General features: G+C 33.8%; 3 protein-coding genes across 3 annotated transcripts in view; 2 read left to right on the top strand and 1 right to left on the bottom strand.

Annotated features, from left to right (window-relative positions):
• Positions 1-5,748, top strand: part of HELRODRAFT_193378 (hypothetical protein) — a 17,891-nt gene extending 12,143 nt beyond the window's left edge. The window contains exons 15-18 of the mRNA XM_009026727.1: positions 2,962-3,030; positions 3,206-3,383; positions 3,516-3,602; positions 5,517-5,748. Coding sequence (XP_009024975.1) covers positions 2,962-3,030; positions 3,206-3,383; positions 3,516-3,602; positions 5,517-5,588 — 406 coding nt within the window. The 3' untranslated portion in view covers positions 5,589-5,748. The remainder of the gene's footprint in view (positions 1-2,961; positions 3,031-3,205; positions 3,384-3,515; positions 3,603-5,516) is intronic.
• On the bottom strand, positions 5,723-8,133 carry HELRODRAFT_86044 (hypothetical protein; the record flags this gene model as incomplete). The annotated part of the gene is made up of 8 exons (XM_009026693.1): positions 5,723-5,901; positions 6,147-6,184; positions 6,286-6,454; positions 6,541-6,589; positions 6,706-6,834; positions 7,011-7,132; positions 7,398-7,447; positions 8,048-8,133. The coding sequence occupies 8 exons, from the start codon at positions 8,131-8,133 to the stop codon at positions 5,723-5,725; spliced, it is 822 nt and encodes a 273-aa protein (XP_009024941.1).
• Positions 8,134-9,582: 1,449 nt separating this feature from the next.
• Positions 9,583-11,720, top strand: HELRODRAFT_178620 (hypothetical protein; the record flags this gene model as incomplete). Its single annotated transcript, XM_009026726.1, has 4 exons — positions 9,583-9,693; positions 9,823-10,029; positions 10,901-10,958; positions 11,479-11,720. 4 exons carry the CDS (start codon positions 9,583-9,585, stop codon positions 11,718-11,720), a joined length of 618 nt encoding a protein of 205 aa, XP_009024974.1.
• Between the last annotated feature and the right edge of the window lie 986 nt (positions 11,721-12,706).

Genomic DNA, 12,706 nt, shown 5'->3' with positions numbered 1-12,706 from the left:
TTTTCCATCTGTCAAATTTCAACTGCAATTCTTCCATGCTATCAGCCATCAAGACTAAATCATTTGCATACAAAATCTCAAATAACAACCCCTCCATTATGTTTCCACACACAACATCCATCACAATTGCAAACAGAAACGGTGATAACACTGATCCTTGATGCACTCCTACCTTAACACTAAAAGCGTCCGACATCCCCCTTCCAACCCTCACCTTTGTCTTTGCCCCTTCATACAGCTGCATCACAGCTTTAACAAGTCTCTCATTCACTCCTTTCTTCCTCAACGCCCATTCAATGACCTTCCTCGGTACTCGATCAAAAGCCTTTTCTAGATCCACAAAACACATGTACAATCTTCGTTTCTTCTTTCTATAATTCTCCTGCAACGTTCTCACCATGAACAACACATCCACCGTTCCCCTACCAGGCATAAACCCACACTGCATTTCATTAACTGTCACCATATTTCTCAACCTCCTTTCAAGCACCCTCTCCACTACCTTCATTCCGTGCTCTAGCAATTTCACACCCCTATATGACCCACAATCTCTCACATCTCCTTTGCCCTTATACAACGGCACCAACACACTGTGTCGCCAATCCTCAGATATACCTTCATCATCAAACATACTGTTAGCAATTCTTATCATAACTTCAATTCCTATCACCTCACTCACTTTTATATGTTCTGCCGCCACTTCCGAAACCCCTGTCGCCTTACCTAGTTTCATTTCTCTAACTGCTTTCTCTACTTCCTCCATCGTCACCTTCTCTATAGGTCCGTGTGTGACCGCGGATTCCACATCTCTATCCCACTCATTCTCTTCATTCATCAACCTTTCCATATGAGCTTTCCACACCTGAGCTTTTTCCTCCTCATCTATGCACAACTTGCCAGATCCATCCCAAACACATTCATTCCCTACCTACCCCTCATTGACTGCTTTGCTACTTTGAACATTTTCCTCGAACTCACATCAAATTCCATTTCCTTCATTAACCTATCTGATGCTTTCGTCATTGCAGTTGCCACGCCTGTTTTGCAACCTTCTTAGCCCTTCTATACTCAGACTCCGCTTCCTCCGTCATGTCCCTTCTCCATACCCTAAACCTCTCCTTCTTGACTTCCCAAACCCTTCTTATATCTTCATCTCACCACCACGTCTCACCATGCCTACACTTTCCTTTCGTCCATCCACATACTTTATCTGCCGTAGCCAACACACAGTCCCTGTATCTCTCCCAAACATCTCCATCCTTACCACTTTCCCAATTTTCAGCCACCTTCACTTCAAATGCCTTACTCACCTCTGCATCCTGCAACTTCCATGTCTTTCTCTTTGCCACAAACTTATCCTTCTTCCTCCTCCCCATTTCTTTTGATGTCACATCCATCACAACCATACTATGCTGCAGCATACCAGGTATCGCCTTCACATTCTTCACATACTTTCTATGTTTGGCCCTTACCAATATATAGTCTATCATTGACCTATGCTCCCCTGACCTATATGTAATCAATCGCGCTGGTTCCCTTGTAAACCAGGTATTTCCCACCACCATGCTATGTGCATCCGCCAACTCCAACACTGTACGCCCTTCCTCATTCCGTATACCATATCCCCACCCCCCATGTACACCTTCATATCCGTCTGCATCCGCCCCCACATGACCATTCAAATCACCCAACAACACCACAAACTCATCCAACCCCGCTTGCCCAATCTCGTCAGACACATCATCATAAAACCTATCCTTCTCCTCTTCCTTCCTACTTATTAGCGGAGCATATCCTGATATCACCCTCACTATTACTTTTCCAAACACCATCACCACCACAATTACACCATTGCTTCTCCGCCTCACTTCCAACACCTTCTCCACCAACTCTTCTCTTACCATCACACCAACTCCTCCAGTACCATTATCCCCCTTCCACCACAACTTATATCTTCCACCTTTAGCCTCCACAAACCTTGTACCCTCACCCTTCCATCTGATCTCCTGTAATGCAGCCACGTCAACCATTCTCCTCTGCAGCTCCTCCACACTTCCAAACTTCTTCCTGTCAACGTGCCTACATTCCAGGTACCAAACCTCCAACCCCTTGATCTACAAGTAGTCCTTCCATCTATAGTGCCTTGCACCGCCACACTATAGAGTGGGGTGCCCTGCACCACAACCCCATGGACTGGGTCTCCGAAGATTCTTCACACCCTCTTCTGCCGAATACTGAGGGCCATTGTTATTTCCGTCATCATAAGTATTATTTTTTGGCTAGTTTTGGCTCCTTTTGAAATCAGTGAGTCAAACTCTTTAGCTCTTATGCTTATTCCATCTAAAAAGATTTTTTGGCTAGCCATTGTTATTTCCGTCATCATAAGTATTATTTTTTGGCTAGTTTTTACGCAGGACGCCCTTCCTTACGCAACCACAGTTATAAGCGGTGGGCCTAGCCTTTGATGATCCAACATCACTCACAAGGCAGTGAGGGTCAGTTTAATGTCATAACCAGGACAAGGATAAAATAAAGGAAGTGATTGAGAATCAGTGTATTAGGAAATCACTTGAACAAAAAACTTATGATGGGTTTGGCCACGCAACGCTGATTAATAATTTCTTATAAGTTTAATTTGGTACCATCCAACCAAATCTGAATTTTTTGCTAAAAGTTGTAAACCCCCACTGTACGGAAAAGCTAAAATTTGATTGCCATTACATTAATTAATTTTGCTGATAACTGATAAACAAACACACACACACACACACACACACACACACACTGAGCATGCTGGCCGGGTAGCTCACAACACTGACTTGAAAATGTTTTTTAAGATGTAAGGTAATGCTGATTAATTGCGATTTGTTAGTGTCTTGTTTCTCTTCTAGATTAGCACGTTCTCCCTATATTCCAAATTGCATTATCTAAGTTTGATTCTTAAATTCCATTGTTTTATAGGTTTGCCAATATTTTCATGCATCCGGTCACTGAAGACATTGCACCTGGATATCACACCACAATTTTCAAGTTTGTTTTTAACTCTTTGTCATTTCATAACTTTATATATGGCAAAAATTTTTAATAAATAAACAATAGCAAGTACAAAAAGTTTAAATTTGTACACATTTAAATTGTTGGTATTTAATTTAAATATCCGCGTTGGTCAAATTTCAAACTATTGCTCGGCTCTTGCTCTCGCCAGACCAATGGATTTGAATACAATCCGCAAGAATATAGACATTGGGGTGATCAGAACGACCAGTGAATTTCAACGTGACATGATGCTGATGTTCACCAATGCTATAATGTATAATCACTCCTCTCATGACGTTCACAAAATGGCTTTGGAAATGTATAAAGATTCGATGGCGCAGATTGAAGTAGGTTTATGAAAAAAAATTAGACTTTCAACTTTTGACCCCTTACTGTTTGCAAATTTAATCTTTTAAAATGGACCATTTTTTTAGCAGGTTATAAAAAAAATTTGAAATAATTTTATGCTTTGTTTTCAGCAATTTGTCAGCACCCAGATGATGGTAAGTACTGAACCGAAACTTTTACGGACATTAAGAAGATCAGATGTTGCAGCAAGTGACAAGGTTTATTACATTATTATTATTATCAAGAACAAAAATGGGCAAAAACATAATGTCGCTATGCCCACATAAATAAACATAAATTGTATAATGTCATTTTAACGTAAATCAAATAAAATATAACATAATAATAAATAAAAATAATAGATAAGAATAAAAACATAATTAATGATAAAAAAAACATTAATTAACAGTCAAGCAAATCTATAAACCAATATCAGCTTTCCAATCAAATTTAAAATCAACATTCATCAAGGCACCATCCAACATTTTTTAAAACCCATTCACTCCACAAGCGTTAACAACATCCTCATTCAAACTGTTTCAAATGTTTAATTTTCTGATGTACCAATAGTTTTTTCTCAAATTGCTACTAAATGGCAAAGTGTTGATTCTCAGACTATGACCTCTTGTACGATGATCTGCTCTTGGTATATCGGGGAATCCTCTTCTATCTTTTGCATGCATTGCATGCTATAGCATGATCAAATCACCACGTACTAAATACTGTGATCATTTTTTCCAATAGGAGGATGTATAAAATCTTTGTCTTGTGCAGCAAATCCAATATATTCTGCTTTTGCAAATTTCCAAATCTCGTTGGCTCATCAATGCACTGTTCCATAAACACAATCCTTAAGAACATTAACAAATTTAAATGCCAAAGATTTACTACCGCCATCTCCAGACACTAAATTCCATTGTTTCTAAGATTTTTATAAACATAATTGTCTAGTTTACAGTTCTATCGTGTATATTTTTTAATAAAAGCGTAAAGTAAACTATATAACCATATGTTGTTGAAAAGTAACCCAGAAGTTGTCTAACGATAAGAAAGCGATATGATGTGAACTGTTTGCTCGTTCTCTGCTTATGCGTTTGTTTGCTAACTCATCTTAATTTCTTTATGGAAACTCATTAAACTGTAAACCTATACAGTCATGCAGCATATAGCTTTTAATACATGTTCCACATACTTCTCCTTTTGAAATCAGTGAGTCAAACTCTTTAGCTCTTATGCTTATTCCATCTAAAAAGATTTCACTCTCAAAACGCATACCTCCCATAAAATATTTTGGATTTTATTTCCATTTCTAATGAATCTTTATATATGACTTTCTAAACATACAGTTTCACTCTGATGTTTTCGCAAACTTCGTATTCTCGTTTCACTTGGATCTTTTGTGAATCCGAACAATCAATAAAATTATTTAATATTATCTTCAGTGGCCACCATCTCTGACAGGCCTCCCCTGCCAACGACCATTTGATTGTTGTCTGCCCTCTTGATATCTTTTCAAAAAGTGCTTATGAATATTTATATATATGTATACATATATATATATTCATAAGTGCTTTTTGAAAGGATATATTTATCATTTTTATCAACCTGCATCGGCTAACAATTCGTTAATGTTTATATTGAGTAAAAAATCTTGCTCCGGATTAATTGATAGACAAATACATACCAAGGAAAGTTTCTCCAGTCTGATTTGCGCTCTAAATTTCAACAGTGCACAATCAGCAAAATTTCAATAGTCAAAGAGAGGCCCGTCAGTGATTATGTATCACTGCGGAAGGATGAAACGAAAAAGAAAAGAACAGAAGCCGACACGTCTAGCATTACAAAAAAAGAAAATGAGTAACTGAGTAGACAAAAAACTGATCATGCTTAAATTTTATGCAAATCTATGAAACGAAAAAGTCGTTGGCGCCTGCTTGCGCTGACCTGGCTTCGTATTACCAGATTTAGATTATATCTCAACGCAACACCTATCTTTCTCGAGACATCGTCACAACGCCGCGCCATCAACAACTTTTAAAAAACCTCGCGCTTTTAAAAATTCATAATAATAACATACAGATAACTTATTATTATATTGATTGATAGACGCACTACATAACCAACCATTGCAGGAGGACGAAACGAAAAAGAAAAGAACAGCTGATGAAGCCAACACGCCGAGCATCACGAAAAAAAGAAAGTGAAGAACTGTATATCTAATCTTATCAATTTAACTACATTCTACAAAAATTTTTTATTGTTACAAAATTAAAATTTTATCATTAATAAATTCGACAATTAAACTGTAAATAAATCAATCCGTACTGAAAAAAAACATTCATATTGCAAGAGCGTCTCCTTGGATTTCTTGACTCAACTGAGTTTGTAAATCACTCAATTTTTTCTTTAAAACGCTTAACGACGTCATGAGAATATTTTCAGGTTTTAGGGAGCCACAGGATTCAATGTTCATGTAGAATTTGTGTGGTTTTGACTGATAGTTGAATGGAGCTTCATCTAAAATTAACATAAATTAAAAATATTATTATTTTTCAACCAAATTAGATTAAAACAAAAAATATTGTGGTGACTGAAGATAGTGGTGATGGCTTGAATAAAATAAATGTGGAGCTAATGGAAGAGTATCAAAGTAGTAAAAAAGTCAGAAAAGGCATTGGACATTAAAAGTTGTATCAAGAAAATTAACTTGCAAGTTTACAACAATGATTTTAAGATTGAAATTTCATTCAATTTTTACTTACAGACGTCTTCTGGAAGTTCTGAAAATTCGCTTTTAGGCCTAAAAAAATAAGTGTTACAATAATAATTATTATTATAATTATAAAAATAAGAGTTGCATTAATTTTTCCAATATAAAAACGTCAGTTGAATGATAAAAACCATTCTTCAGGTTTAGGGTAGACAGTATGCTTGAACTCATTGTCAGGATCATATTCAAACGCCACTCCAGCAGTTGGATTCCATTTAGCATGCTCCTTTGCAAAACCTTTGATTGCAACTGCACGCAATTTTAATTCTTGTCCTTTTCTCAACTTGACTATAAGTATTTCTGTGAAGAAAAAGAGTTGAAAATATGAGGAATTGTTCAAAACATAATAATTTATTCATAAACGTTGACATTCATTCATAATATACCTTCATTGTCGCCATAGTCTCCATCTTCATCTCTGTGTCTGGAAGTTGCCTAAAAAACAAATAAATAAAATAAATAAGACAAAAAATTAGTAAATAAATACAATATATTTCAGAATGGAAAAATGTAATAATATAATCTAAAATTAGAAGACTGCATCAACATACCGGGACAACTTTTGGATTGCTGCTGATCAAATGACCTGTGTGAACGTGTTTTGTTTGATCGTCTGTGCACCTGACATCGAGAGAAAATTCAACTGCACATTCGGGACAAAATTCTTCACAACTGCAATCCTAAAATATTGTTGCATTTTTATTAGCATCATGAAAATGTGATAAGCAATATTTAACAAAGCATGTGCTGCTGATCAAGCTTTTTTGTTTCATACTTTAGCAAAACATTTATAACATCTTTTCGATTTTTAAAATTTCGATCTGTGCAGATTGACAAATGTAAAAAATTGGCAAACCCTCGGGTACTGCATCTTATCGACAACGTCGTCGGATGTCAGCGGTATCAATCCTATTCGCTGTGCTATGAATTCATCACACAGTACAGTTGAATTTGATTCAATTTGGATCCAATCGATTGCTTGGAACAATAAAGTTAAAATTAAAAATATTGAGCAATTTTATATTTAAAACACATTGAATAAACAATTGAGTCATTTAATGAGCTCAATAAACATTTCAATAGCAACAAACAAGGTTAATACATTGTTTGGTGAGAGACAATGGAGTTACGTGAAAATAATTATAAGTAACAATTGACGATAAATAAAAAAAAATATTCTGGTTCTGAAAAATGAAGTAATAAAATGTGGTTAAAATAGGTTTTGAAAAAATTGTATACAAACCCAGTGTTGGAGTTTCCGCAATGCATACTCTTCTAATTGAGTTGGCAACACTGAAAGAATGTTTAAAATTATAAAATTACGATAAAATTACAACACAGATTAGCAAATGAATCATAAATTTAAACATGTCAAAGCTTTTTATAACAGTAAAATTTCTTTAGTGCAACTATATAAAGTCACAAATATAAACTATAAATATACTACACCCATGTTTGCTCAATGGTGTTCATCAAGTCAAATATTAGATCAATTTACCAAATATTCTAATATATACATATGAACAAAAACGTATGTATTAACAATTAACAATTACAAATTAATTTTAACTACTTTAAATATTTGTGAACAGAGATGCATGTACTATATAATATGGTGTGATAGCTCAATGTTTAAAGGCGCCTGGTCTTGCTATTGCGATGACTGGGTTTGAATACAAAGAGATCCCCGCCTATCATATGCAATGTGTATGATGCGTGGTTTGCACGCGTATTCATATACGCTGTGTGTGTTGAAACCTCTGAAGCTAACGCAAAAGAGAGAGAGAGTAACCTTTAACCTTTTAATAGGTATAACTTTCACTAACTTACAATTAGTTGCTAAAGTATTTTCAATGACTAACACAAAATGAATGTTAAAAACTGTTCACCAACCTTAAATCTGTATTCTCCAATACAAATTTGATATTTTCATCTGTCAATTCACTAACTGAAACTGTGGGCTGGTTAGCATAAGGCATTTTCGGTGAGCTTCTACACTTTAAAAAAATGTAGCATTTATATAACATTAATTAAATGAAAGAAATGTTACTTAGTTAACTTAACTTAGTTAATTTTTTGTATTAATATAATAAATTTTGATTTTATAAATAAAGTTATAAACCAAAACATACCTAGGGTGCCAAGATTCATTGGCTCTTTTTAACGCGTTTTTAGTTAAAAATTAAGAAAATTATAGTTATTTTCTACAAAATATAATTTTGTATATAATATATATAATATTATATATATAATATATATATTATATTATATATAATGGAAACATCTTATAAAAAATGTGTGATCAATAGACAATCACAATAGTAACCAATCAAATAAAAATAACTAACTAAAAAAATAATCATTTAATATTTAATTACATTACTTATTACTATAAATATATTATAATAAAAAAATTAATAAATACGGCTTTTTAAATAAAACTGCTCACCTCACAATTTCGTCGAGGCGATCCTAAGAATTTCTCTAAAAAATCTTTCAAGGCAGAAAAAATGACTCGGCGGCTTCACTTCTTTAGGTATGTCAGTGGATAATATTTATATCCATGGGTATGTCTAATGACCACCAACACATTATATTTTTCATGCTTATTTTTGATATTAGATACACTTAAGATACAATAAAGATACACATAAAATATAATAGAAGACAACCTGTATATATATGCATAAAATACCAGAAAACACATACACAAAAAAAATGATGTATTCATATATTTGATAAAATCTACCCAACTTTTTGCTCTTGAAACTTTCAAAAGCCAAAAATTTTGTAGATTTTATCAAATATTGTCTCAATTAAGGTCTCCTTCCAGCGTATACATATATGTATACATGTATTTATATTTATATAAATATGTATACTATACATATTGTTATAACGGCCGGAATGATAAAATTGTGCGATATAATTTGTTATCTTTGTAAACTAAGCTGTATTTGTAATCTTTGGATAGAGGATTGGAAAAATTTTTATCTATGCTAAAACCGTAATCTTTATATAGAGGATTGTAAAAATTTTTATCTATGCCATAAATCTAGACTATTTATATATAGGTAATGCGCAGTCGGGTTTACAGATTATGTTTACATCGAACTAGTTAGGTTCGATGCGAAGTCGTAAATGTGATTTATGTAGTTACTTGGATTAATTTATTGTTTCTATAACTGTTAGTCTTCAAATAAACGTATAAGTATTTGCGTTTAAAGCAGTTGTATTCATCTATCAGCAATCTTGAACTTACAGAATGACGAACACTTGACGATCGTTGGAAGCTACAACACTGGTGCTCTAATAAAAGAAAAAAATCTAACCGGATGAGTTCGATTTTCCAGATCCTGTGGAACAACAAAACGACAAGATCGAACAACAGCTCGCCGAATTGAATGAAAGCAACTGAATCAAAAAAAATGAAGGCGCAATTCTGGAAAAGCATTAATCTAGAGATTAACGACGTCGGTGAAGATGATTCTGATGTAGTATACATTCAGTTCAAGAATTGGGGACTGACAATGATTCAAGTTTTGTGATGACCTTTCCACTACGCACGTGGAATGAAGCTTAGTTCTTTTCTATCTGGATGATGATATTAACGATGGCTTCATAGCTGATGAGGATGAGTTTTTCATTGCCACATCACTGATCGACAGGAAAGATGTCAACCACGAATCTTACAATATACATCAAAATACCGGTCTGGTCATTATACAAAATCATTATCATTATATCGCAAAATCAATAGAAAGCAAGCTATTGTTTCAAGTGAAGCCAAAATCAAGATAGGACCACGACGTATGCCTATGGCTAGAAGAACCACAACAATGGGAACGTGGCATGACCTGAAAAGAATAAACCAGGTTTAAGAGTGTCGGATTGAAATCCTAGCGACAAAAAGACTAATAAATAAAACACCAAGAACTAACGAAGTATTTGTTTGGGCTTTATAAGAAACTGCGTTAACTATTTTGATAGGTTTTCGGGTTGCTGATGAGTCCCCGGTAGGGTCGAAACACGTATCCAGCCTATCAAAATGAATACTATTGTTTTCTTCTCCTGCTCACTGCTCTTCTTGGTTTGGTATTCTCTCAACCCGGTATGGTTGTACAATAGGGTGGTCACAAGAAATTTTTTTTCAAAATTATATCGGGGGAACCCCCTAAATTATGCCACTTGACTAAAAAATGACATCTGTAAAGTTTTAGCTCAATTGGATAATGCTAACCCGTGCCTCATCGAGGTTGAAATTTCGAAAAATTGAAAAATTTTGAAAAAAAAACGCAGTTTTTGGTTTGTAAAATAAAAACGGTTCACTCTAGAAACATGATTTAAGTTTTATTTTGTTCATTGATTAGTTTTCTTCAAATGTTACTATGATATAACATATAAATGTACCGCATTAAATGTGCTTGCGTTTTATTAGAGCAATTGATGGAGAAAAAATTTTTGTATCTTCCATGTCGCCACCATATTTTGGAGTTAGTGTTGAGATCCGTTTTTGATTCTTTGATGGGAAAGACTACAGGCCCTCAATCGGATATTTTCAAAAAATTTAAAACTGAATGGAACAACATTGATAAAAAAAATTTAAATCAGGAGTTAAAGATAAAAGTGTAGCCAGCAAATTGATTAATCCGGGTCAAATTTCAAGTTATCTTCTAGAACAATTAACAGTTCCTCATCCAAGGAGCGATTACAAAAAATTGATTAATCTTTGTCTTATATTTTTAGAACGCTTTCCGTCAGAAAACATCGTGTTTGCGGCTCCTGGTGCTTTTCATCACGCAAGGTGGATGGCAAAAGCGATATATTCGTTGAAAATATATTTTTTCAGAGAACAATTTCAACTGACAATTTTTGAAAAACAAGGATTCCATGATATTTGCTTATATATTTTAAATATTTATGTGAAAGTGTGGTTGGATGCCCCGAAACCTGCACTTGCTCCAAACCAAGATTTACAATTGTTGAAATCTTTGGTAAATTACATTAAAGTCAATAAATTTATCTCAAATTTATCAGTTTCAAAATTTATCAACCACATATAGTACCTCAATCCAAAGCAAGCTGTTTTTCATTATTTGATGATTCATTAAGTAATTGTGTGAAAAAGAGAGTGACAACGAAATTAATATCTCAACAAATGAGGATGAAGAACTTGATGACTACTGTGATATGAAACCACTAATAAAAATAAATGAAGTATCAGAAATATTGGACAAAAATACGGACCATTTTATTTCATCACAATCAAGTAATTTTTTTAAAAAGATTTAATATTAATGATCAACTTTTGCATACCAATCCAGAATTGTGGAGTAATAACGAAGAATATTTAAAGAGTAAAAAGATTGTGGACGGACTAAAAGTTACAAATGATACAGCAGAAAAGGGTGTTAAATTAATAACAGATTACAACTCATGTATTACAAAAGAGGAAGATCAAAAACAATATTTTTTACAAGTAATTGCTGAGTGTCGGACAAAATTTCCTGGTTGCTCAAAAGCATCCTATCCGAGCCTCTACCTTTTGAACAATGAGTTAAAGTAGAAATTTATTTGATGTATAACAACTATAAACAATATAACATGAATAAAAAATGTGTTTATTCGTTAATAATAGTGATTTAGATACAACGGTGTTATTTTAAAAACATTTCTTTATAAACAAATTAAGTTATTGTGTGTTTTTGTGTTATGGAGAAATTCAACGTTTTTTCAATGTGTATCTGTAACAATGCAAATATGTCAGAAACTATAACTGTAGCTAAATAGTGATCATAGTAACATTTGAAGAAAACTAATCAATGAACAAAATAAAACTTAAATCATGTTTCTAGAGTGAACCGTTTTTATTTTACAAACCAAAAACTGCGTTTTTTTCAAAATTTTCCAATTTTTCAAAATTTCAACCTTGATGAGGCACAGGTTAACATTATCCAATTGAGTTAAAACTTTACAAATGTCATTTTTTAGTCAAGTGGCACAATTTAGGGGGATCCCCCGATAAGATTTCGAAATTTTTTTTTTACATATAGCGTTGTAACCACCCTATTGTACAACCTACGGCGCAGATAAAAATTGTTCATTTGAATAGATTATCCCCTATTCATCGAAATAAAAAAGTAATGTTTACGTTAGGGACTAAGGTGGGGCTAATGTTATAACCGCCGGAATGATCAAATTGCGCGAAATTATTTGTTATCTTAACTATTGTTAACCATGCTATATTTGTAATCGTTGGATAGAGGATTGTAAAAAAATATTGTACCTTAGCTAAAATATCTAGGCTATTTTTAGGTCTTGCGCAGTCGGGTTTACAGATTAGGTTTACAGTCAGGTTTCTAGGGAAGTTCGATGCAAAGTCGTAAATGTGGTTTATGTAATTACTTGTATTAGATTGGTTTCTATTACTGTTGGTATTCAAATAATCGTTCAACAAAGTTTGCCTTTGAAGCAGTTGTATTTATCTATCGGAAATCTTGAACCTAGAGAATAACGAACACTTGACGATCAATGGAAGCTACAAAACTGGTG

This window comes from Helobdella robusta, assembly GCF_000326865.2.
Source record: "Helobdella robusta unplaced genomic scaffold HELROscaffold_49, whole genome shotgun sequence".
NCBI lineage: Eukaryota > Metazoa > Annelida > Clitellata > Rhynchobdellida > Glossiphoniidae > Helobdella > Helobdella robusta.
This window is presented reverse-complemented; position numbering and strand designations above follow the sequence as displayed.